The sequence below is a fragment of the Buteo buteo genome, chromosome 5 (genome assembly GCF_964188355.1).
Source record: "Buteo buteo chromosome 5, bButBut1.hap1.1, whole genome shotgun sequence".
NCBI classification, from domain to species: Eukaryota; Metazoa; Chordata; class Aves; order Accipitriformes; family Accipitridae; genus Buteo; species Buteo buteo.
The window spans coordinates 18865249-18892532 of NC_134175.1; the positions used below are offsets into that span (position 1 = coordinate 18865249).

At 39.4% G+C, this 27284-nt stretch overlaps 1 protein-coding gene across 2 annotated transcripts; it reads left to right on the top strand.

Annotated features, from left to right (window-relative positions):
• The first annotated feature begins 2747 nt into the window (after window positions 1-2747).
• WDR75 (WD repeat domain 75) lies at window positions 2748-20452 on the top strand. Of its 2 annotated transcripts, none has more exons than XM_075027976.1 (21): window positions 2748-2898; window positions 3036-3165; window positions 4049-4114; window positions 4781-4874; window positions 6357-6481; window positions 6806-6876; window positions 7404-7520; window positions 8083-8171; window positions 8978-9136; window positions 9473-9532; window positions 9622-9737; window positions 10147-10319; window positions 11154-11317; window positions 12515-12698; window positions 14541-14635; window positions 15064-15159; window positions 15746-15915; window positions 16497-16556; window positions 17675-17815; window positions 17898-17989; window positions 20060-20452. In XM_075027976.1, the coding sequence occupies exons 1-21, from the start codon at window positions 2813-2815 to the stop codon at window positions 20265-20267; spliced, it is 2496 nt and encodes an 831-aa protein (XP_074884077.1). In that variant the 5' UTR covers window positions 2748-2812; the 3' UTR covers window positions 20268-20452. The 2 variants fall into 2 exon arrangements, with proteins under 2 accessions (XP_074884077.1, XP_074884078.1); XM_075027977.1 differs by having other exon boundaries at window positions 2796-2902; window positions 20060-20451.
• The last annotated feature ends 6832 nt before the right edge of the window (window positions 20453-27284 follow it).

Genomic DNA, 27284 nt, shown 5'->3' on the forward strand with positions numbered 1-27284 from the left:
TGAAAGAGTCACAAATTAATTCCTCCTAAATAACCATCACGCCGAACACACTAGAATTCTTACTGAATCAAAACATTACAAAACATTACTTTGGGAGAGAAAAAGGCAAATTTCTTCAGACTTACACAGACAAACATATGAATTTTATATACTGAAAATGTAAATTTAAACAAATACATCAGAAAACCATACAAAGCCCCCACTTCAACCAAATTAAAACAAACAACAAGTTAGATTAGTTTTGCTCCTTACTCACTTGAATACCACAAACCAGATACTTTCAGTATCTCCTACTACCCCAGCCCCCCAAAACTGCTACAAGTAAGTAAGTTTTGGTTCTTTATACACCTGTGCACCAAGCCACATTTTCCCCACTTAACAATACAGGTTATGACACTGAACTAAAAGGCTAAGTGCATTTAAAAAAACAACTAAAAAAAAATATTTTTGTTTAACACACACAGGACTGCTAGTAAATTTATGGCAACCATTTTAACTTTGAATCCAAAAATCTTTTAGACTTCTTTTAAAAAGAAACTCTGGGAAAATACTATCAGTTGTTTCATGAAGTGAGACCTGACCGTAAGCTGTATACATAACCTTACATTCATCAAATATGAGACAAGGTTTTCAGGATCAAATTTCTTTATTCATAACATCATAGTAGAAAGACACTCAAATGGATGAAAAATATAGCAATACAAAGTTTAAATTAAAAAAAGAGAGAAAGGAGTAGACAAGAAACATATAGCATGGGGTCAGAGCAAAGATAGATAAAATACACCATATGCTGCCAGTACCAGTGCAGAACAGTTCCCCCACAGCACAGTCACCACTTTCAGCACTTGGTTTCTCTGCTTCCAGCAGCACAAGTAAATTCATATTTTCCTCCCCATGCTTAATCATTAGAACCCCGTAATGCAGCTACAATTGATGTGATTTCAGTAGTAAAAGACCATTTGCTAGTTATGATACACAGGGGTTTTTTCCATCTATAGGTGCACTAATTGTTCTAAGTAATGCTGTCCAAAGATACTAGTAGGACTATTCTAAATATGGAACCTTACAGTGAATTGGATTGTGTCACTACAATAAACCTGGTATTTACCCTCCTAGTTTGGGGGCAGTCTTCAGTTCTACGTGGTTTATTATCTTCAAAGCTCAGGACTGACTTCTTAAAATGATAAAATGAAATGTGCATTACAACAGTATAATAAAAGCATATGCATTAAGATGCACAAGATATTTGCCTTTCCTCTTCTTCAAGACGAAAGCTAAACAGGCCAAGTTTCTGGGTTTTAACTAGGCTTGACTAGATTCAGTGTAGACTTGGACTAAAGAGATAAGATGACTTTTCCCATTCACATAATTAATGGAGATTAAATTTAAGGGGCTATCTTTTCCTAGAGACCTTGACACCCCACCCCCACCCCCCCCCCGTGCTAGAACTCTGGCTTTACTCAGTATCTGTGGCTCAGAACTCAGTCATGTCATACTGTCCCACACAGGAAGAACATTAGAGTGCATCTGCCTTCACTTTCTAAAATACTCACCAGAATGAGAGAATGACACAGCTGCTAAGCCCAACAGCTGTAATTAGGCAGAACTTGTAAATTCTGCTCTCAGCTCCAGAAAGTGCATACTGTTTAACTGTTAAAGCATTTGAGATTAGGAGCCAAGTTTCCGGATGCATTATGCTCTCTCACACCCATACCCAGTTCCCTATAACTACAATACTCCAATGCATACGCTAATCCGCCCATGTGATCCTCACTTAACCTCCAAACTAGAACTAAATCAGCAATTATGAAAAGCACATAACTTGGCCTACAGCAGGGTAATCGCATCTAGCCCTCTGGAATACACCTGTTACTCTTGCCGTTGTTTTAAGTGGGACTGTTTAGAAATCAATTACAAGCATACCAGAGATTGTTTCAATAGTGTAAACAGCAGCCAAAAATAGACAGCTGTGCAAGATTTGTAACTACTATTCTAAAGCAGAAGTGAAGGGCCCAGACAGCATAAATCATGCCTTATTCCAGATGTTCAAATCGCTTCTGACCCTTTCCCTACAGACGTGAGGACATGATGTCCTCCGCCACTCAGCAAACTCACGAGTCGTCCAAGTCAGTGAATAGCTGAGGTTTTCACAAAGCACACCTATCAATTTCTTCTGCTCAGCCTTTTCTGCCCACTTCGGCAAGGGAGGTACGGGGTTTTCCCCTCAGACTGCCACACCCGCGCAATTCCAGACCCAGCCAGAGGGCCTTCCCTTACAGCCAACCCTCGGTAGCTTCGGTTCAGCGGCCACCCCGCGGGGACCAGAAGAGACCCGTGTGCTCGGGTGACTTCGAGCGGACGAGGGGTGCCGCGCACCTGCAGGCGCCCGCCGGCCGACACCAGCGGAGGCGAGCGCATTCCTGCTCCAGTGCTCCCTCCGTCCCTCCAGCGTGGGAAGGGAGGAGGGCGACCGAGGCCAGGGGAGGGCGAGGGGAAGTTTCTGCGGGAGGGCTGGACGCGGCGGCCGGCCGGCCTCTCCCCCGCGGGCGGCGGTAGCACCGTCCTGGGCCGTTAACGGGCGGCGGAGCGCTCTCCAGCGCCGTGAGGGCGCATGCGCAGCCCGCCCTCCGCGCGCGCAGGCGGCCCGAGGAGCCAACCAGCGCCGGCGCGAGGCCGCCCCGGCCGCCATGCCGGCGGTGGGCGGAACCGAGCGAGGAGCTCGCGCACCATAGAGTCGCGGTGGAGGGTGGGGCGAGAGCGGCCGCCCTCGCCGGGGGCGGGGGTGAAAGGTCGGGGGTTCCGCCGAGGGAAGATGGTGGCGCCGGCGACGCTCCGCGTGGTGCGGTGCGGCGGCAGCACTCTCCACGGTGCCAGAGCCGTCTTCTCCGCCGACTCCAAGCAAGTGGGGGCCGGGGCCGGGCTTGGGGCCTTCCAGCCTTGAGGGGGGCTCCTGAGCTGGCGTCGCCGCGGCCTGCCGCTCGGCCCCCCCCCCCTCTCCCGCGGGCGGCGGGGTGACGGCTTTCCTCCCCCTCCAGGTACCTGCTATGCGCCGCCGGCGACTTCGTGAAGATGTACAGCGTGGCCACCGAGGAGACGCTGCGGGTGATGGGGGGCCACGCCGACCTGGTGACGGGCGTCCAGCTGAACCCCCACAACCACATGCAGGTTTGGGAGGGGGGGAGGAGGTCTGGCAGTAGGGGGTGCTGGGGGTGCTTCTGCCCCCTCGGCCGGGCTTACGTGCCTCTGCGGGGGCTGTCCCGGGTGTTGGGGGGGGTTGGCTGGAAATTGAGAACGAGCTGGAAGCCAATATAGCACGGTTGAGCTCACGTTTCTCCAAAATCTGCCTGGGAAGGTAAACGTTATGCTTGTTTTCCACAAATAAAAACGTGAAGCGTCGCGTGGATTACACTCGTTGAATGGGGCGACAGCAAAATGGAAATAGCAGCAAAAATTCCATTTTTTGGATGATTCGAGGGGGAAGAGGAGCACGTGGGAAAATTGACAACACTCGCTGTGATTGCTGTTTCCCCCTCTCTAGCTGCTGATACAGAAGTAGATTTGACTAAACCCCTTTAACTTGCCTGGTGGCTCTCTGTCTACCAGCAGCCTGCCTTCCCTGTTTGCTGCTGCTCCTGCCCTGGCTTTCAGTTTGCTTGGGTTTTTTTGGTGTCCATATATAAACAAGAATTATTTGCCCAGATGGACTGTATCTGCATATTATCCATGCAAAATCTGATGCAAATGTTAATAGGTGTTCACATAATGGGTATCTGTGCATACTCAGTTAGTCTCAAGCGATTAAAAACAAATACCTGTTGTTTCTTTCACACTTTATGAAAATGTATATTGCAAACTAGAATAGTAGTGTTCTATTTGCATTGCACTTTATTTGAAGGCCGCAGAAAGCTGGTCTGTGTCCTGTATTTCTGATGATTCAACCGCTCGGAATTGCAGTTCTATTCATCAGTCCTTCAACTTTTAAGCTGTGATTTTATGTAAAAGCTGGCTTTGATATATTATGTTAACTTTTTTCTATTTTCTTCTTCAGCTCTATTCTTCCTCTCTTGATGGCAGCATTAAGCTGTGGGACTTCATGGATGGGATTCCCATTAAAGTATGTTGAGTTATTCCTGTTGAGCATATGTCAAAACTATTCTTGATTCATTGGTAGTAGAATAAGAATTTCTGCAGCTGTTATTACAAATGGGCACAAATCAGTCTTGAGATGTGTTGGTCTGCCATTAACACAGCCTGAAAACCATCTATTTTTGGCAGTAATAGAATGTGGCAATTGATGTGTGTGTCGCTGCAGAAATTCATGATGATGCAGAATCTTTTGGGGAAAAAGATGGGATATGAACTGACATACTAACTTTCCTACTTGCTGCAGTTCCGAGTCCAGTGTAGCTCTTAGGCAGTGCGCTACGGTTTGTAATATGCCAATAGGAATTGATATGACGGCTTGAAAACGTGGGCTGCTAACTGTCCTGTTGCTCCCATTTTCTGCTAAATAGAGGCAGAAGGGTAAGATACTTCCAGGTTTTTCAGTAAATCTGATCTCTTACACTTTATTAGTACTATTTTAACATTTGTATTAGTCCTTAGTAGAATAAAGGTCTTTTTTTATTTGTGTTAGAATTGAGAATTTTAATTAATACACCAAGGTTTCTTTAAAGCAGGTGCGTTTTCTTTATTATAAAAATTTTGCATTATTCACTGTTGAAAACCATATGCATGAGTGTAGTAGTTGTTGACCTCCTTCCCTTATTTTTTTCTTCAGACTTTCACTGTAGGATCCAAACTTCTGGCACTGTATGCGCTTGCTAGTTCTGAGGACTCAGTGTTTGTTGTAATTCCAAAGAGTGGTGAAAGAGGTACAGTATGATTAGCATCATCCTTCTCATCTAAGTCATTCTATGTCTAAGCTACTGTCACATTGCTGAATGGTATGCTGCAAGAACATGCTTTAATATATTACTTTTTAAAATATTTCTTAAATCCTGTGACAGATTGTGGTGAGTTGACCCTGGCTGGATGCCAGGTGCCCACCAAAGCTGTTCTATCACTCCCCCTCCTCAGCTGGACAGGGGAGAGAAAATATAACAAAGGGCTTGTGGGTCGAGATAAGGACAGGAGAGATCAACTCACCAATTACCGTCATGGGCAAAACAGACTCAGCTTGGGGAAAATTAACTCAATTTATTACAAATCAACCAGAGAAGGTAATGAGAAATAAAACCAAATCTCAGGACACTTTCCCTCCACCCCTCCCTTCTTCCCAGGCACAACTTCACTCCCGGATTCTCTACCAACTCCCCCCAGTGGCACAGGGGGACAGGGGATGGGGTTTACGGTCAGTTCATCATGTGTTATTTTCTGCTGCTTCATCCTCCTCAGGGGGAGGACTCATCACACTCTTCCTCTGCTCCAGCTTGTGGTCCCTCCCACGGGAGACGGTCCTCCACAAACTTCTCCAACGTGGGCCCTTCCCACGGGCTGCAGTTCTTCACGAACTGCTCCAGCATGGGTCCCTTCCACAGCGTGCAGTCCTTCAGGAGCACACTGCTCCAGCGCGGGCTTCCCACGGGGTCACAAGTCCTGCCAGAAAACCTGCTCTGTGGGCTCCTCTCTCCACAGATCCCCAGGTCCTGGCAGGAGCCTGCTCCAGCACGGGATTCCCACAGGGTCACAGCCTCCTTCAGGCACCCACTACCAAAACCTTGCCACACAAACCCAATACACAGATGTCTGCAGTCTTGCATTTTGTACCTTTTTCTATTTTCATTCTATGACATCTATTTTTTTAATATTTGTCTAGAAGATTGCTTGTCTTCACTTTTGAAGCATATACTGCATGTATCTGATGCTGTAGATGCAGTAAATCTTTAAGCAGTGCTTACTGTGATACAGGGTATGCTACAGTACTTGACACTACTCTTCCACCTTAAGCAGTATTAACATGAGTAGACTTGTCCTATTTAACAGCATGCTTAGATACTTTTTTCCTAGAATTTTGTCTGAAATAAATAAAAATCCAGCTTGACCTTACTCTTAACTATATTGCTACGAAAGTCACTTTGGAGCAAGAGCAAATGTTGTGCAACTTTGCTTGGTTTCTGCTTACAGTTTCACTGGTATCCACTACCTACTCCTTGATCTTCAGTGCTGTTGTTTGAATCAAAATATTTGAAACAGTTATTTTTTGAAAGGTATTACAAACTTTTTCAAACTTATAAAAAATTTTGGAAGGTACTGACATGTTACTTTTAAGGTAGAAGGGGTGCAGATCCTCTTTGTAAGGGACGTACATAAACTTGTTCATAAAAGCCTTCTGAACAGATTTTTTCTTTGGTCAGATACATTCCAACTGGTCTCAGTTAAGCTGACAAAAGCAGCAGGCCAAGATTTGGAAGCCAAGGAATTGTCAGTGGTTTTGGATGGTGTGGATACGTCACCGAAGCGTATTGCGTTTGGAAGAGAAGTATATTCACTTTGGGGTTTTTTTATTTCTGTTGGGTGCTGGTTGGTTGGGGTTTTTTTTCCTCTCAAATGAACTATATGCTGGTTTTGCTTTTATACAAGCACAGCAGCACTGAAACAAAACTGAAGTTAAATGAATCTGTGTAAGACCTATGCTTTCTTTTATTAAAAAAAAACAAACACAACACTTATAATATGAAAATATTTACTTAACATCAGCTTATATGTTATTTCCAATTTTAAGTACTTTGTTGTGAAACTTTTTTTTACATTCATGTGTAAGAACATAATCTGTATGTCCTAAGTTGTTGTTTTACTATAACAGGGTGAATATGTGGCATCAGTGAAAGAGGTTAATCTCCAAGTGTTTTTTTTTAAACGGAAACAGTTGAACAGGTAAGACTGAAAATGTCAGGTATTGATTCAGTCCAATAAATCATAAATGTTTGTTAACTGGTGATGTACGCACACGTTATTTTATATTTGTCAGCAACCATTTGGTATGTAGTCACTATATAAGAAGCTTCCAGTAGAGGCAGACAGTGAGGTGCTGCACTGGCATTAGTAGCTTATCTTTTCAGCTCAGGCATGTATTTTTTTCAGGTAAATGCTTAGGCTGATGCTGGACTGAAACAAGTGACAGTTTGGTCAGGGCCAAAACAGGGACAGGAGGGGAAGAAGAAAGAGCAAGAGAGAGAAGGAAAAATCTTTCAGCTTGATTGAAGGCAAAGAACTAGTGAAATAAAGAGAAATAAGTCCATCACTACTCTTTGGAGAGTGAGTGTAATTTTGACAACTTGGAAATGTTTAACTTTACTAGTCAGAATTGTTTTTATATGCATTTGCTGATCTTTTTGAAGCTTTGTTTAAAAAAAAATAAATAACCCCTGATCTAATTAAAGTTACTTTCTTAACTCTTGAAGGTTTTCTGTAAGTGCAATAAAGACAAAAAGCGGAAACAATCACTTCACTTGCATAGCATGCCATCCTACAGAGGATTGTATTGCAACTGGCCATGCTGATGGAAAGATTCGCCTCTGGTATGCACATTTTGATTCAACTGTGTACCCTATAAACTGATGTGACTATAGGAATTAAGTGAAACCTGAGCAAAGCAGTCTAATTTGTCCTTAGTGTTGCCATTTTCAGAAGTCATAATGAGGGAGGCCCTGGGAAGCTGCAGTACTGACATTGACTTCAGGGTACAGTTTCAGTTTTATGTCAAATAGGAAAATATTCCTGTTAAGCTATGCTCCACAAATCTAAACTGTATTTGAAAAGGGTAATGCAGGAGCAGCTGAAATAACTCTTTATGGGCAAGTAGAGTCCTGGAGAGAGAGCACACTAGTGGAACTGCGTGGTTAAGAACAATATGCTTGCCAAGTTGCTCAGTATGTCTAAGATGCACGGTGTGCACCAGGAAGGCACTGAAAACCTGCTAGCGTGGTTCTTTCCCTCACTTTGTATCACTTGAGCATACCAGAAACTCTAGTCTGGAAATTAGAGGAGAGGATGGTGTACTTGATTCAATTCAATATTTCCTTTCATTTGCTCTGTTGTTGATGTTGTGCTTAAAGAACTATTCTGTTCCTCCCCACATAGGAGAAATTTCTACCACAAGAAAGACTACACATTTTCGACACTGCACTGGCATCATGATACTGTCATGGATCTAGCTTTTTCTATGGAGGGTAAGTAAAAAACAGAAAAAACGGGAAAAAAAGCCCAACAAACAATTAAACCTCTCAAAGTCGAAGAGCTGCAGCAGGGAGGGAAAAATCAATAGAAGTTTGAGTTTGTCCACTTACTAACAAATTAAGTTCTAGAATTTTAAATATTTCCAGGAAGGATCTAAAATAAAAATGGAAGCAGTTGTTATTTTTTTTATATATTCTGATTGGCATTCATAATGACAAATATCTACCTTCTGTGGTAGAATGTAAAATCTAACCCCTCCTCTTACCTCTTTTCCCCCATCTCCACTCTCCCTTCCCCTGCCCCTCTCATCAGTAATACTGATGAGTTCTTGCCAGAGTCTTACATCCAAATAAAACAAGCCAGTCTTGTCCAAGCTCAAACCTAGTGACAAAAATACAGTTAACTTTTATCGGAATTGTGTGATCTGAACTATTCTCCTTAGGATGTTTTTTTACTGCAGAGTACTTCTGATGGAATACAGCTGAACTGGTCTACTTCTAACACAAATACTCAACTGATTCAGAAAGTAATGGGATCTACTACTACAAAGCATAGTTTAAATTTTACTACAGGCACAAATTCTTGTTACTTAATCCAAGTTTTTCTAGAAATTTTAACACGGGATAATGAGAAATGTATCTATTTGTGTTGCCCAGGCTAGGTATGAGGAAAATTGCGTTGTATGTGGCAGTTTAAGAAAGGTTTTTGAGAAACCTATGTTTGTCTGTCATTGTAAACACCTATGCTGATGATATTTTTTTAAGCAAAACCTATAACTGCATTTTTATTACCGGAAAAGGAACCAGCTTGCTGAGTGGCGGAGTTGAGTCTGTTCTAGTTCTGTGGCACAATGAATCAGACTGTCAGAAGGATTTCCTTCCTCGTTTGGGATCTGCTATTGAGTACATCTCCATGTCATCTGATGGCGCGCTCTGTTGCACCTTGCATACAGACAACAGTAAGCCAATAAGTATCATTTAATGCAAAACAGAATGCAAATCTGTATGAGCTTTATTTTGTTAATCTCAGATGAATTAACTAGGTACTACATAAAAGTTCAATATTGATCTGAAAGAACAGGTGCTTGAAGTGATCTTTTGCTCTTTCATCAGTTCTGTGAATTTGCCTGGTGGCTGCTGTAACTTGGCTTTCCACCTTCATGTAGGGGTGTTATAAATTGAGAAAAGTATACATTTACAGGATTAAGTACAGTTGGTTATGGTCCCTTCCCCACCATGAGATGTGGTTACATTGCAGAAGCCTTTTGCAAGACTTCATCTGCTTTTCCTTTCAGGAATTACAATAATCAACAGCAACTTAAGATTTTCCAAAAGTATTCAAGGGCTAATCAAAAGTAAGTGCAATAAAATTTATCTTCCACTTAGAGGACAGAATGTGTCACTTCCCATCTTAGGTCATTTGTCATCTGATTTTTATTGCCAGGTACAGATGTCAGAACTGGTCTAGTGGTTGATCCTAGAACCAAAGCTTTGGTCCTGAATGGAGAGCCTGGCCACTTGCAGTTCTATTGTCTCCAAAGTGACCAACAGCTGTTCAGTGTAAGTTGGATGGGCTTGTACTAAAACTTTAATTTATTCAATCAAGTAAGTTATGTGTCAGAATTTATTTGAAGACTTAATATGGCAAACAGGAAAAAAAGCCAGCAGCTATACCATGGGACTGGATTTCAAGCTGAGATGTTTTCAGCTTTAGGGCAAACTTCTTTTACTTGTTAAGCATAGCTGAATGTTAATAGTTGAATAAATATCAAAACAGTGTGCTGCTTCTGTTAACATTATTGTGGAATGTACATATCCTAGTTATGCTTTCCCCGCCTTTTTTTTTAATGCCACAGCCCAGTAAGTTCTAATCTGTCCTTTCAGAACATTTTTTCCATGGTTTTATGAATGATATCTCCAAACCTACACTTGAATTTTGAAATTTAATTTTGGCCTTGTTGTTTTGCAGTTGGATATTGTGCAACGACAATACATTCATCAGGCAGGTTTAAACCAAGCTGACTTGGTAAAAGTTGCGTTTAGTGCACAAGGCAAGTGGTTAGCAACAGTAGAAGAGAGAGAAGAAGTAACTGACCCTGAGTTACAATTGAAGCTGTGGTTCTATGATGAAGAAACACAAAGGTAACGATAATAGAGCTGGCCTTCTAGATGTCAAAATCAAAAGTATCACACAGTTATTTACACAGGCTTTGTTTTGCGAAGGCAGAGTTTTTCCAGACCAACTAATAAAATCCTAGGGAAGACCCTAGGGAGAGTTTACCATGCATGCTACACACAACTGAAACAATGCACAGAGCTGACATAAATACAGATTGGAAATAATTGCTCTGAATCTAATTTACTTATATTGATCAGACAGGCAATTTTAACCATAGGACTTAAATTCACATATTTACTTGGTATTAAAAATCATGGACTTGACAGAATGGTTCTATAGCTTGTTCAGTTTTCCCACCTTTGTCTAATCCATCATTAATGGACTAGTTCTTCTAGGGTACAGAAGATTATGAATTTATTGTTGATTATTTTTTTTTTTAGTCAACATATGCATCTGGTTTATATACTTCCCTGATTTTTTTATTTACAAAAAATTTTTTTGTTTTGGGGGTTTTTTTTTGTTTTTATTTTTTGTTTTGTTTTTTTTGTTTACTATACAGTAGCTATGTGACAGATTTTCTAAGTACTGGAAAGACTGCCCAGAGTTCAGGCTGAATATTTGAGAGTGATGCTTGCTTAGTGATAATCCTTTCTCGGTGCTGGGCTACAATGTCTCTTGCTGTATGGAAGTGATGAGGGAAATCTGATCTGTAAATGCAATACCATTTAGCTATCTAATTAGACAGATGTTTCTTTGATTCTCCTTCTCCCTGCCCCTTCCAGAATCATCTTAAATGTAAATCTTCCCCAAGTTCCAAATGAAATAAAACAGCAAGCTTCTGTTTTCTTTTCCTATAGCTTTAAGCTGAACACTAGAATAAATATGCCCCATGAGGACCACATAACAGACATGTGCTTTCGTGAGATGGATGAATTGGAAGATGACTCTCTGATACTGGTAACAGCTGGCAGAGACTGTGTGTTTAAAGTCTGGGTGATGGTAGAAGACACTGATCCAGAAGGTAGGTACGGTCAAAACGTAACTTACTTGCCACCTTGTAACATGCTATAGAAATTCTGATCCTAACTTCATTCTTTCAGAACTAGGCCCTCAAGGCCCATGCATTTCTCTATTTCTGCTGTTGCATGGAATACTGTGTTCCCCTGAGCATCCTCTGTGATGGATTTCTCTCATAGTTTTGCAACATTATTATATTTGCAACATTATATATTTTGTTTGTTTTTTAAGTGACTATACAGAGTTCTGTTTCGTGGCATGTGTAAAAGTACAAATTAGTGCTGACTTCTGTGGTGTATTTGCCCGGTGGAGGCAGCGTAGGAATGCTCAGGTAGAAAGATTCAGCTTCTGTGCAGCAGGTATTAATAAACTAATTACTTTCTAAGTAGAATACACCCTGTCATGTGTTTATTTGCAGGAGATCTCTCACTGTGCCTCTAGATGGTGCCATGCAGTTTAAAGTAGTGAACTGTTTCTGGCTTTTTTTTACAGGCAGGTCTTTTAATCATCAACTTGTAGCCATTTTATAAACGATATCTTAGCATAGGGTGAATTTATTTTCCTTTCTTTCCTCATCCTATTCGTATGTTTCAAAAACATGCTGTATGAATTTATTTATACTGGGAAATGTATGTTATGTGGTAAGTACATCACTTCGCTTCTGTTTATTTCATGGTAATTACCAACAATGGGAAAGGTATCCCAACTGAATACACTGGCAGGTTAAGCATGCTGATAGGTCACTTTGTGATCCTCAGACTTTATGTAAATGAACCATGAGCTTTGTTGGATTCAAATGCAACCTGCGTTCAAATTTTAGTAATGCTCATGTTCTTGCTACATTTTTAAAAGAACAGTATGTTTCAGAACACTAAATGTTGAATCTACTTCAGTATCTTTTTTTCTTTTATCTAACATCTGCTTATTCGAGAGCACAGTTAATGTAGTTGGCAAAGTAAACATGAATATTGTACCATGTCAATCTCAGGATTCACTGTTCAAATGCAAAACTGAGGACAAAGGGAAAACCTACTAGATGTTTCTTGTACGAGAACAGGACAGAGTCTCTGTACTCTTAAAAAAATGTAAGCCTTCTGAAACAAAACTATCTTGCTCTTGAGCCTATTTTGCAGCCCTAATACTTGAATTCTTCTTTCTTCATGTATAGACTTGAATTAACTAGCTTGTTTATTCAATGCAGCACAGCAAAGTGTGAGCTGGAGCTGTGACTTTGTAGGCAGCTACCACAACTACCAAGCTACTAACTGCTGTTTCTCAGAAGATGGCTCTTTGCTTGCTGTTAGCTTTGAAGAAACTGTCACTGTATGGGATTCAGTTACTTGGGATCTTAAGTGTACGTTTTGCCATCCACCTGGAAAAATAAGGTATGTTTTTCATCTGTTTTTTTATGTCTTACTTGAACTTTCGAAACAGAAAGAATCAATTCATAGTAGTCCAAGACCTTGTATATATTCACATTAACATTGAATTTAACAGTCTTGAGTTCATATATAGAAAAGACTCTAAAATGGCTTTTGGGTCGTTGGTAACTTACTGTTAAAAATAACAAGATCAGGCTTTGCAGTTTCATCTTCTTACCTGCTTATGACTCCTGTACCTCCATACACAAACATGTATCATTGGGCACACAGTAGTGTGTTAATAGCCCTTCTCTTTTTCCCATTAATCTAGAAGTGAATCAAAGTACTGAAAAAGTATAAATACAGGAAGTTTGTTCTTTATTCATGTACATATGCATACAAATAGAAATTATATCAATAAACCATAAAGGCATATTGACCTTATTAGCTGTATCATAAAATACGTATCTTGATCCCTTGGCAGACTATCCCAGCATGCTCCATTGTGTGCTATCATGATAAAAGACATCCTGAAGGTCTAGATACCATTCCATTGTGTAAGGATAATGAGGAATGGCATAGGTCGATGGTAGAGATAAAAGATAGACACTCAAAGAATAGGACAGCCTTAATAGCGAGTTTCTTGGATCGTGCAAATAGAGAGCAGTTTCTGATCCAGGTAACGTATCACTTTTCTTACAAAAATCTTGAAAAAATAGGGCAATAGGTGACCTTACTGGTTCATCTACTTAATCTCTGTGCCAGATCTCTGTATCTAAACAACTGCTGTAACAGGAAGATGCTACAAACCTACCACAGCATTCTCTTTCAGTGCTAAGGTTTTTCTAACTGCTTCTCAAAGTCATTACTGCAATAATGTTAGAGGTACTTCATAAACCTGCTTCCAGGAAACACCTAAAATGGAAAGCAAAATATTGCATGGTCACAATGTTTTAAAGACTCTGACATAAAGAATCATAGAAAGATACAGAGATTTCTCACTTCCATGTGTTTGCGTGTATGTTTGTAAGGTTTTCTTTTGTGTGATGAAGCCTGTTTTGTTTATACTGCTCTTCTAAGATTAGAAATTGAGAAACATGATTCTAAAACTGGTGTGCGGGAAAATCGTGGGAGGCATGTAAGCCACATCTTTACTGTATCTGTGGAGAAAACTTCTCTTGACAGCTTGGTACAGCAGCAAGCTTTTCCCAAGCCAGCTGCTCCTTTTGTAGCCTTTACTATATGCTATATTAAAAGGAAATAAATTACTCTAGGACTATATTAAATGACTGTATTAATTGCATAACTTCAAAAGGCTATGTTTATAGAAATTCCATCCCTTATTAGCTTTTTTGAAAACTTTTTATAGCATTAGCAATCAAAAGGCTGTTCTATTATTCTCAAACAAGAGAATGAGAAATTAAGTGAAAACAAATCACACACTTTCTTCAATTGGAGCAGCCTGTAAAAAGAACTGCTTTTTTTACTACTCTCTTTCTAGTGCTTAGAGCGATAGTATGAATTCTTAAATATGGATTTTATTTTCTAGTCTAATGTGAACACTTACTATTACTTATGGGTTTGTAACTTACTTGAGAGCATAAAATCACTCCTTGAAATCAGTATGTTGTAGGAACATATAATTCTTATAGATTTATGCATACTGTTAAATCTCCCGGACCTATCTGGTGGTTGCCTCTGAAGTTTCATACTACTAGAGGTGAAAGCAAAAAGCAAACTTCTGATTTAAGTATCAGAACTAAATCTTAACTGAATGTTTTTTGTGACTTACAAATAGTTGCTAAATAGAGAAACAAAGATGAAATCTGAAGGTCACTAACTTGTTTTGACTTTCTACTTCTGTAGGAACATCTGCTTTGGGAGACTAACATGTTCCAAGTACCTTATTGGTGCCACTGATTATGGCTTTCTGTGTTGCTGGAACCTGCTCAGTTGTGCAAGTAAGATCAGCTTAAATATGTGCTAAAGTGGTAACATTTAACACTTGAATTTACGATGAAACCTTAAAATAATTCTAGTTTGATTCCAGATTGCCCCACTACAAAATGCCCTGTGGAAGTGTAGTGATTTTCATACTTCAGTCAAGATGGTATCCTGTCTAGCGTGGATGTGCTTTGTGTGCATGTGCATAGTAAATTCTAAGTTATATGATTGATAACACAATAATAGCTAGTATTTCCTACATTTGTGTAGAAGTTGATAGTATTTGTGTATTTTTATTCATCTGGGAATAAATGAAGTTGCATGCCTCTTCCAGAGGTTAAGGCCCTGTGTGTCATTCCCATTTGACCTTTTTGTTTGGCAAAGTAGTTGGATAGAACTGAATGCCTTCTTTTTATGTCTCGCTGTTGCTGTGTTTGCTTTTCAGTGGAATGGAGTGCCCACCTCAATGTCTTAGTTCTGCAACCTGATCCCCTTTCAGAACATATTGCTGCTGTCTCATGGCTCTCAAAAGAGTCCAGCTGTAAGTACAAAGGCTTCTTTGACAAGTAATAGTCAGTAGAATTTAAAACTGTGAAAGCATAATTTAGAAAAAGTTTTCTTAGAATTCAGCCCCATGAAAGCCATAAGACAGATTTGAGTCTGTGTTTGCACCTGTGGAAAACTGAGGCATGTCTGACAGCAACAGCCAAGTAAAGCATGTTGGTTCCCATCTTTTCTTCCAACAGTTAGTTTCTAGTACAGGAAGTAGCACAGGATTAACCATGCTCTCTGGGTGAGGGCTTTGAATGTTCTTGACCCTCTACTGTAAATGCAAAACTGGTTGAACTGTACAGCTATGTTTTACAGCTTTGACTATAAATTCTGATTACTATTCCTAGAGCTACTGTTCTACAGAAACGTTAATTTCCAAGTATGTGCTCTGGATTGGAGTACTGTGAAAGGTACCTTCTATTATGCAGTAAGGTTATCCAATTATAATTCCTGCAAACTAGTCCTTAAAGGCAATCCTGTCCAGCCCTTACTGGCTGTTATACAGAGGGCTTTGACAGCTGTCCAGGAAGGTAAGAATTTCATGATTTAAAGAGAAGACATTCTTGGTTTTGCAGTGTTTGTGTTTAAACCAAACGAGCCACGGCCAATCTATATCCAGAGAAACCTTTGTAAAGAAAAGATCCAGCTTGCTGCCTTTGTTCCAAGAGACGAACCTGAAACAATTGGCTCAGAAAAATACCATTGGCTAAGAAGATCCCAACTATTTTTTCTTACGGATACACAAGTAAGAAGTAGTGATTGGCAGGTGGTTCCTGGGGAAAAAGTGGTTTTCTGAATGTGGATTGATACAAATTCAGAGTTCTGCTGTTGAGTGTAGGGGTTTCGTTTTGTGATTTCAAGGCGGTGTAAGCCATGTTTTGTTCTTTATTAAGAGTTTTTAACTGCCGAAACAACTTCAGTTCAAAATTGATTATTTCCTGGTTTTCTACTGCTAATAGTTTCTGCTGCCTCATTAATACAAGAAACTAGATAATTTGGGAAAATTGCCTCTGCTGTTTAACTTAACCACCTAGCAGCTGTATTATTGCTGATTATCCAAATGTTTCATATGATACTCAATTTTCCCTGTAATTTGTGGGTGGGTGGGGTTTTTGTTTGTTTTCCCAAAATGTCTATATAGAGCCTCTAGGTCCATTCCTGCTTCCTTTCAGTTTCTTTATAAAATAAAGAGGAAGAGATGTGTTTGCCTCTTCCATTAGACTGACAAAAGCTTTTGGGCCATTCAAAAGCTTCTGTAGGCAAGGTATGGAAATAGGGAAAGAATTTTCACATACTATAACTCTGCTGCATCATTCTGTATTTTAGGAACTAATGACGCTTAGCACAAAGTCTCTAGAAGAAAGGCTTACACCGTCAAGCAAACAGGTACTTCTTATAGAAGTTTTGACAGAGATGTACAGAGCAGTTAAATTCTGTTGGTGTTCAGTTCATCAGACTCAAATTCCCTTCTGTCAGGAAAATGCACACCAGATCCTTAGATGGAGTCATAGGCCCTTAGCTGAAGGGGCAGTAATCTATATTTGCTTATTTATTGACAGAATTGCTGTTTGTAAAAAGCTTTTAAAAAAAAAAAAAGAAGTATTAGTAAGCTACTCCCTCCTTTTCTTGTTTCCCCTGAACAAAAAAATGATACTTTTCTAAAAGGATTCAGGTTACACAAATGAACCAAAACCGCTGATATTTGAGTAAGCTCTTTCCTTACCTTGATTTCTTTAACACTTGGAACCTTGAGTGTGGCCTGAACTGCACTTTGATGAGAACAAACAATTGTCAGTCAATTATGACTTATCAGTGAGAAGGAATTTCAAAATTACATTCCAGTATGTACTTCTGTGGAGGAGTAGTCTGGGAAATTTGATTTTTTAAAATTCATGTTGAAGAAGTGTTTCATACCCACGGAACAGAATAAAATAGTAGCACTTGATTGATTTGGTTAGATAAAATAGATCAAAGTAGAAGTTAGTATCTTTCTAATACAAAATCCAGTGGGAATGTGGTTATAAGCAATCAGTTTCTTTGGAGGGTGGGGGAATAACTTGGTACTCAGATTAAGGTATATTGATCTAGGAAAATGCCAGAAGGGAAGTTGACATGTTTTGCTTCCAGTTACATAATTAAATAACTCGGCAGATGATGCTGGGGTATAAATGATGTTTTAGTCATAAGTGGAATGTGAAAGCCATACTTAGTTTTTCTGGCACACACCGCAGCTTCCATATTTGGAAGTTAATTGGTACATCAACCAACTAAAATCTGGTGTTCTTGAATCCAGATCCAGATTCTGGAGAGTTTTACTACATCTCTGTAGGACTCTCAGGATGCCTGACAGAGAATAAGTACAAAGAGCCATATGGTTCAGTTGAGTTGAATTTGAGTGTAGAGTTTTGTCAGCTAGGTTGATTCTGAATTTTGGTAACTCAAAATGAGATAGAACTTAGATTTGTGACACTAAAATTCTACTTAAAACTTTCACCTTTTTAAAGCTGGCAGTAGAAGAAAGTCTTCCTGTGACCCCATTTAGCTTGCTATTGGGAAAGCACAGACGTCAGCAATCACATGAGGATATAGACCTTGGAAAACTAGTTCATAATAAGCACAAGCAAGAGTCACCTGCTGTCAAAGAGGTAGGACTAACTACCAGTAAAGTGTACAAACAAAACCATGACAAACAAAAGCTTTCGTAAAGCTTCTGTTTTATCTTTTCAGCTTTTGCACACTCCAGCACATGTTTTGCCATCTGCTTCCTTCCTCTGTCCTATATTTATTAATTCACTGCTCATCTCCAAAGAGAACAAAAGGTAAGAAAAATTGAAGAACTCTCCTTAGTTATTATTTTCAATTATGTACATCTTTGAAGTGTAAAAGCAGTTTTCTAACACTCTTCTTCTATTGATGTAAGTTAGTAGAACACTTTATTGTGGAAAGTTTTTGGTTTGGGTTTTTGGTTTTTTGGGGATTTTTTTTTTGTTTGGTTTTTGGTTTGTTGTTTTGTTTTTTGTTTTTTTTTTTTGGAACAACTCAGTTTTGGGCAGATATGCAGACTAGCTGTTTAGCCTGTTGGCTCTTTTTGCTGTTGTATGGCATAATGTGCTCATACACAAAATGTTGCCTTTGGCACTCAGTGTTCTTTATGAATTTAGCTTTATTTCAGGGATTTAATGTTTTCAGTTGTATGTTTGGATAAATGTCAGATTCTCAACTTTATTTGATATCATGATGACTTCCTGCACAATTCTTGGTTTCAGTTTCTAGATACACCCAGAAGTTAGTCCTTAGGTTTAATCTTAACAGTTTTAGAGCTCAAATTTCATTCCTAAATAAGCTACGAAATACGAGTGTATACTGTGAACACAATTAGTTAGCTTAGCTTGTCTTACAATGCATTAATCCCAATTTAGTGGAATAGTTTGATAGGTACTTAAAATGTATTGTAGCTTGCTCCTCTGAGATTGATATATGCTGCTAGAAAATGAATGCAGGCACAGGGGTTATGACTGTAGTCTTATATTAAGATTAATATCTTGTCCCTTACACTGAAGCCAATTAAATGCTTGCATTTTTTGTGCAATCTGTTCTTTAAAGTGTTTAATGAAACTCTGCCAAGCCAGAGTGAAAATGTGTCATTGGTATCTATCGGCTGCCGTTCTGAATTTGCAAGCCCAGTGAGAGGATAGTTTACACTGCCAGTGTTTACGCAGAAAAAACCGCCAGTTTGAGTAGTTTTTGCATGTGCGTTATATTCTGCCATAACAGCAGTATAATCAGTTCTGCTGTGTTGTGTTGGCCAGTATTGCTAGCTTTCTTACTGGATGGCACAAGTAAAAGTCTTTTTGCCACATCAACAAAACACCGGCAAAAATCTAAACAAGAAATATATGGAAACTTGCATGTGGTTTCAGTACTGAAGAATTTGGGAGTTCAGTGGCCTGTGTAAATATTTGCACATGTAGAGCTTGTACTTTGACACTGGTAATTAGTATGACTGCACATTTAAAGTTACATATAAGGGCTGTAGGATTGGGCTCTTGAAGAATGACAAGAATGTATCACTCTACAGATTGGTTTTCTATTAATGCTAAATAATTTTATTTTCCTTGGTAGTATAATATTAATGTATTATACATGTTTTACCATTTACATTTTGTGAGTGATAGTTTGTATTAGAACAGATGATTTTTAGGAGATCAGTACCATTCTGCCATGCAGGTCATTCCTAATGAAATCCAAAATATCTATACAACAGACATTTAAATTAATACTATTAATTACGACATTGTAAATGGTAACTGTTCGATCTAATTCTTTGGAAGTGTGCTTTCTACTTCAGCACAAGTTTAACTGGAAGTCAGAAGGGAGTAGCCACTTTAAGCACCTCCCTATGTTTAAAAAAAACAACAACAAAACAAACTTTTCTTCTTTTCTAGTAACAGTCTAGGTGTTGTAGAAATTTTTAAGACCAAGTGACCTTTTTCAGGTTTGAAAGAGAAGAATGGCTGCCTTGAACATTGTCTCATCTACCACAGTATCCAATGTTGCTAATTCTGTGGGATTGAGAGATTATAGGTTCTTACATAATGCTGATCTGCCTGTTTTAACATTATATATTGTATTTGGAGAAGGAAAAACATTTTGTCTAAGTTCACTTAAAACATAGGACAGCTGTTTGAAAAATGGCTTGTAATTGAGATGGCAAGTGAAGTGTAGTAGTTTGTAAGTAGCCTGAGATTAAAAAAAGAAATAAAATACAGTGTTTGTTTAGTTGTTTGCATGATAACTTGCCTCTTTCCTATAGTATGTAATAGTATAGTATGTGACAGTGCCCATTAATTTCATTAATTGGATTGTTCCTAATCATCTTCGTCTCACAGTGCTGAAGAAGTTGCTGATGAAGTAGAAATGGAAAGTGAAAAAACAGAGGATGATTCAGATGAGGAAAGAGGTGTTACTGAAATGGAACAAGAAGATACAAGTGCTATGGAATTATTAGGAGAGATGACATGTAAACTGTCTAAATCCCAGGAAAAAGAGTTACGAAAAATAAGAAAAATGGACTACAGTTGGATATCAGCTTTCTAAATAGACATCTTGTGGTTTTTATACTGTAAGCTGAAGCTTTGTGTATTAAATATTCTTCAAAAAAGTCCTTAGAGTCCTTTGGCCATAAATTTTAGCAGCCTCTTATTTCTCTAAGAAAGGAGAACTGGGGTGAGGGATTAAAGTTTTGAAAAGCTGGTTCTGCTCCTAATTTATTACTGATTCTCTGTGACCTTAGAAAACGTTTAACCTGTGGGATTTATTTTCCTGTTGCAAGTGTATTTAAAAGGGTAATAGCAAACCTGAGTTCATTATCTCACTTGTGATCAGTTAGAACAGTGACAGGTAAGCTGCTGAAAGTCTCCCCCATGGAGGCTGATCTGCTGCTGCCAAAGCAACAGCAGCAAACAGCTTGTTAATAAGACTACTTAATTCAAGATCTGGTAGGGGAAATCAGGGTGGTTAGTAGTAGTGCTGTATACAGGTAAATAACAAGTGTCTCCCTCAGAAGTTCCTCTCTAGCTTAGTATGCCTGATTCTAGAATATAGATACCTACATGTTTGCTGGTGTTCATAGAGTTTCCTAGGCATATTTACATGTATCAGAGCATAATGAAACCTTCCCAAATATCAAGAAAACTGCACCATGTAGGGAGATGTGTCTGTTTTCCTGACAGGTAGCTTCATAGGCCTCTCATGCATCAGCTAGAGTTTCTATATATTACTTAACTATACATATCAGAGTGTACAGTTAGTTTGGAGTAGTAAATTTGAAGACCTAAAACTGAATACAGTCTCCTGTGGTGTTGTAGTATGAAGGCAAGCTGATGGAAATTGCACAGGTCAGTAAAAGCTCTGAGGAAACAGTATTTTGTTAAAAATGCTCAGATTAAAAAAGTTGGAAGCAGGACTGATACATCAACTCTTGTCAGTGAAAACCATGCTCTCTCTACTTTGGTCCTGCCTTGAAAACAAAGTAGAGGACCTTTTCCTCCCTCTCCTTTTCTAACACCATATATTGGAAGGCGACTACTGGTAACAATTTTGGCTTTTTTAGGGGGGTGTATCCTTTAACAGGCAAAATTTATCACTTCCATTATTGAAATTCATCCTTAAGAATCAAGGAAAGCACCTCAATGATTTTGCTGGAAGGTTTACTTCTCACATTTTAACACAAATGCAAATGTTTGTAGTAAGCACTGCTGACCCTTGACAGACAGGCCAGTCAACCATCGCTCACCTCTGTATTAAGCAGTTCACAGTGAAAGCTGGAGATGAATGTTGTAGCATTACCTAGAATGTGACACAGCAGTGACTTCACCTGTATATTTAGCAATGAGGTACTTTGTAGCTTGGGGCTGCCATGGGGAGGGGGTGGCGTGAGTACTCTGCTCTGAACTCAGTTTCATTAAGAGGACCAAAAAAACTTCAAAAGCCACTTTTTAACACGCTAGTAACCAAGTATTGCTGTAAGGCATCTCTGACCCGTGCAGCCCCTCACAGAGGGTGGGAGGCTAGAGCACGCCTGCAGCCTCCCGTCCTGCTCCCAGGCAGACTGACCCCAGGTGAAGTCAGACACCCCCTCCCACCACCACCACTACCCTCCACCCCGAGGTCTTAATCCCTGAGAAATGGAAAAAGCTGCCTTTTAGCCAGGCAGGCTCCTTCCCCTGAAAGGACACAGGTTCTGTAAGGGTCAAAAGAAAGCTGGTGCCTCACTGTCCAGCCAGCTGCCGGACAGGAGCAATGACGTAACCCCTTGCTGTCGACTGGTATATAGATACGGCTGTTCCCTGAACCTTGGCAAGCCTTGCTTGCTGATTTTGATCTACCAAGCTTAACCTTGTGACAGCTGAGGACGGTGCTATTAGCAAGACCATGTGATCTTTGCGTATAATTGTTACAGGCAAGAAGCTTCCAGAAATAAAAAGCCTTATATGCATATCTACATGCAGTAAATGAAGTAACACCTACCAAACAAAAATACACACTTGAATAGGGACAGGGTGCTCATTTCAAAGCAGACGGAGACAAAGACCACATACGCAAAAATACAGCTATCGTTTGTAAACAGCCACTGCACTGAAAAGAGCTATTAAAAATAAGTCCACCACCAGGTCTGAATGCTGGCTGAATCAAAGCCAAAAATCATTTTAAAATTCATTATTATAGAAAAGTGGAAAAACTAGTGCACCTTTTTTGTTCTGACATCCCTATGTCTATGATCTGTGATTGTGGAATTCACAAAACATGAACATGAGGAATATAAACACACTTCAGTAGACATTGCTTTGCATAAAGAGCCTTACTTAGAATTTGTTTCATGCAACTTAGAGTGAACTGTCCAACCATAGCGCTCTTTATATTTTCTCCTAATCAGACATTAATGTGAAAAATATATAATTTATTGTTACAGTTTCAGACTAAACTGGCTAGGGTTAACTTTGTTACTTGGCAGCAAAGGGCTTCTGCGACTTCTCATATAATAAAGTTACCTACTGTAGTTCTACAGACTTTATTACTTATGGCTGTGAGGGACAACATTTTCTTCTATCACAGATTACTTACATAGGACTAATAATATTACTATGATTTTTAAGGAAAGGTTTTCATATTTTAGGCATTTTGGTTTGCTGTTTATAGGCCTTGGTATGACAGAAAAATAATGTAATTTAGAACCTGTAAAGGTTTCTCAAAATTTCTTTGCTTGAAAGTTCATCTATTTTTTTATTTCTCTCTCTCAAATTTACAGGGAGAGAAAGAGCAAAAAACAGTAACATTGTTGTAACTACAGCCTGTCTTCTGTTTTTGTATTTTTCTCCCTTTTTATAACAGCTGTTTAAATAACCTTCTGGTATACACAGCTGAAAAGAAAAATCGCAGCTCCCCAAATATTATGCAATTTTTATTTCCATTCCTCTTATCTACAGATCTAGAACTGATACAGCCTTTTCAGAACCTTGGACCCGATGGATTTTCCCCTAAATGAAAAGTTTCAACAGAACAAATAGGGAAAATGTATTAAGACTGTAACTGAGAAATGACAGGTTTTGAAAACTCAGAGGTTTTAAAAAATAGAAAGTACGGGGAGGGGGGGGAGATTAGTAAACAGATCCCCCTCCCCCCGTCAAAACATGCACTGTACTAGGAAAGCCACATTGAAAAGTTTTTGTCTTTTTTCTTAAATAACATCAGACATCAGCTCTGCAGAAAAACAAGTGCAAGTTGAGTAGAGAGATCCATATGCATGTTGTTTCATAAACACTGGCTGCATCAAGGCCTGGTATTGTGTTCTTGTGTCAGCCACACTTAAGTGCAGCTTTAAAGGTAAGGAGGAAATCTCAGTATTTATTAGCATGGGGTTTTTTTAAACTTCACATGTTCTTGTGAAAGTGCTTTACTGGAAAATAACAAGGTATGAACAAGAGACAATTTAGATGCAATTCAGCATCTAAAGATGCTATTTAGTTTTGTGTTCGGGCAGTAAAGCAGCGTGTTAGGAATCTTCATCAAGAAAAGATATAGTTGGAGTTATGTTTCCTAACCTTTGTCTTCATTAAATTTGTTTTGCTTTACACACTAGGTTGAATGTACTGGGATAACAAAGAGAGTCTTCACTTTGTAGTTCTGTGTGTATGTTTTTTCTACACAGGCAGGAAATACATTTCTGGTTAGAGCTTTACTGCATTTAGTAGTCACATTCTGACCAACCTTTTTGAAAACGTCTCCTGAAAGATACTACACTTGCAACAATGAAGAATTCAGAGGGAGGGCTGTGACTCATCTGTCTGTGCCTGCTTTGGAATGCTTTATTTTTAAAACAGTTGTCTTCTGCTGTTCCTCAATATTATTTTTTTTTCAAACCTCATGTATCTCAGTGGCCGTGAAAGTTCTCCGTATTTACTGCAATGCCCTAAGTCAAATCTTAATTTGATTTTTTGGCTTCTGCTTCTTCCTTCTAAAGGTTACTTTATAAGGATTTTACTAATCTTTATCAGAAAGATTTGACAAAAAAGACCATAGAGAAAGATATTTAACTTAATTTCATGATTCCAGTTACATGATAAATACAACAGGTAATAAAATACCTCTGCAACATGTAGAGGTCAGTGACTGTGGGTGTGTTGTGCATCACCACAGGACAGTGATTTTCACAGAAGGAGTCACAGCTTTATTTAGGCTGAGGGACAGACCACGCAAGGGGAGCAGGAGCCTAGGAGGCGAATTGCTTACTTCCCAAATTTTCCACTCAGACAAGTGGTCAGATAAGTGGTCAGATAAACACTAGGACCTGAAACTTCAGCAGCTATGGAAAGCGTTATAAACAATAGATAGGCAAAACCTTATGACGTATATCATGGCAATGGGATTTGACTGAGATGCTGCTTCCCTATGATGCTGCTCAGGTGCTGCTCTAAATGCAGAGGAGAGGTGACCAGTAATTTTAACCCACTGGTTCCAGTCAAGCTTAGTTCCACAGAGACTGAAAATCACTGCTGTGCACCAGTATTTCATAGCCCCTGGTTACTAGTAAACAGCAGCTCCAAAACATGCCCTGGTCCTCATGGGCAGGGTTGGCAGGAAAGCCACGTTAAAGGCTGGTATTACTAAACAGTGGTGGCTATATTTTTTCAGTTGTTCAAGAATAGGGAAAAAACAAGAACTGCAAATCATGCAGCATGTGTTAGGATCACCTGGATCTTTGTATTTCACATGTACTTCTGCTTAACAATGATTTGGCTGCCTAATCTTGGGGGATCCTCTTTCAGATATCTCAATCTGCCAAATCCCAGTCTGCAATGAGCCTTTTAAAGCATGCAGTAACAGTCAGAATTACAATCAGCAGGACAGAAGAAGATGACAACTTGAAATATAACTCAGGGCAAGTTCAGCAGACCTTCTAGTCCACCCTCCTGCCCTCAAGCAGAGTAACTGAGGTATACTTAACTCCTCCTGACAGATACTTGTCTAATTTCGCAAACCTCTGCTAAAAGTCATGCTATGATCTATGTAATCTGTTAAATGCTTACCTATTCTGACAGTCACAGTTTTTCCTAATAAAAGTAATCTTTCTTTCCTGTAAAATTTCTATTCTTACATTTGTTGTAATTTTCTTTGATAATAATCTTTAGAAAAAAAAATGAAAGCATGCTACTGTTTCCTTTAAACAAAAAATCGTCTCCTTTAAACAAAAAATCATCTCCTTTAACCTTTCATTTTTGCTTTTCTCTGGGCCTTTAGAAGTGTCAGAATTATCCTCCAGACCTTCTTTGGGCTAATTGCTTACAGGTCAAATATTGTTCTGACTAATTTATTGTATTTTCAAGGGCAAATTTTGTCAGGGTCATTTAATACTGATAAATGTTTCCAGGTAGTCCTAAAGCCTATTGTTTCTCTGGTCTGGCTTGTATTCTGCGTTGATTACCTTTCGGATCTGCCACAGTCTTTTTTGGTGACGGCAGAAGAAAAGGCAGCAATTTATACCTCAGCTAACACTGGCATTGCACAGCAAACACCACTTCAGACGCAGAATCTCTGCAGGGCACCGCTCTCTCTGGATGTCCCAGTTCGGATCGAACGGTGTGGGCATTAGTTTTGGCCTGTGGACAGCATTTCTTTGGGGAGTTAAGTAGTAGATTATAATTATGTAAACTGGAATTTAGCCAGGTCAGCAGGGTCACTCACCTCTAAGGTTGCAAAAGACATTAAACAATACTCTGAACAGCTCAGGATTTTAAGTACTTTACTAACTTAGCATGTAAAGGGGATACACAACAGAGTATCTTCACATGACGAAATCATTACTGGATAGCAGAAATTAATGAAATTTGTGTTACTGTAAAGCAACTCGGCATGAAATCGTGACTCTTCAGAAATCATTGACAAAGCACCCTTTGGCTTTATAGTCCAGGGTCACAAAGACATGTAACCAACAACAAGATCAAGTACTAAATCTTAAAATATGGGGCTATAAACAGTGTTCCGAGTGGTATGTTTGGTTTGAAAGTGAATGTAGTCCAAGCTACTTATAAAGAACTTCTTAATATTGTTCATAATACACCAAATGAAGCCTCTTAAGTAAATAACGTAATGTAGCTGTAAGAGGGAGTTACCACACAGCTCTGGGAACGCGCGTATCAGCAGTTTCTGAGGTTGCAGGTTTCTTGGATGCTTTGAACGCATAAGCAGCCACCATGGAAAGAAGCATTCCCACCTTCCAGCTAACATCCACCGCTCGCTTCTGCATCACCTGTGCCAACACAAGATGTCATTGCCTTTGTGGGGAACTAGCTGGGGGGGGTGGGGGGTGGAATTTAGCATCCAACGAAACCAGATAATACGCAAATCAATAGTTTAAGATGTTCACAGAACTACAGCCAAGTTCCACCGAGAACAGGGAAGGACTTTTCTTCAAGAGGTTTTTGTATGCTCAGGAGATGAGGTTTTAATGTACTACACCCAAAATCCCACTCTTTTCTCACAGAGCCTGTCCCTTGTGCTGGGAGAGCCGCAACCACACCTAGAGCATTCCTGAGAGGTGTTTGTTTGATGTGATACAGGAGACACCTCAGCTCTGGTGCAGCAATTCCTGGTTTCCCCTTACACCCACTTCCTCCTCTCCCAAACTAATGGGCTAAATAAAAAAACTTTGAATAAAGCAGTGGTCTGCAGTTCACAGAAAATACTTTTAGATTCATACTAGCATGGCATTAAACTGTTCAGGGGGAATCTTTTCTTAGCTTCTAAAATGAAATCAGTTAAAGAATTACAAGTTTTTTAACATGTAATGAAGAATCATTATTGGAGCCATGACCTTCGTCCTCTGTTGACCTTCACAGATACAGCTGTGTTGCTAAGAATTAGGCTAATCTTTCAAGAACAGACACTGCAGCCATAAACTTGTCTAACTTCTTCATGAGAGCAGGAACAAAAGAATAGGTTTTGAGATGTAAGGTACTACCCAGAAAAGCAAGATTTTTTCTGCCCATTTTTCAAAAAGGCTTTCTTATACTGCTAATGCCTTTATTTTAAAATAGCACAGAATTTAAACTTTCTCCC

What these genes read in the sequence shown, in the direction of transcription:
- WDR75 (XM_075027976.1), top strand. Translation starts at nt 2,813, where the DNA reads ATGGTGGCGCCGGCGACGCTCCGCGTGGTGCGGTGCGGCGGCAGCACT. An exon ending in TATTCAAGGGCTAATCAAAA is followed by an intron (nt 9,533 to 9,621) that starts GTAAGTGCAATA and finishes TTTTATTGCCAG; the next exon opens with GTACAGATGTCAGAACTGGT. An exon ending in ATCTCCAAAGAGAACAAAAG is followed by an intron (nt 17,990 to 20,059) that starts GTAAGAAAAATT and finishes TTCGTCTCACAG; the next exon opens with TGCTGAAGAAGTTGCTGATG.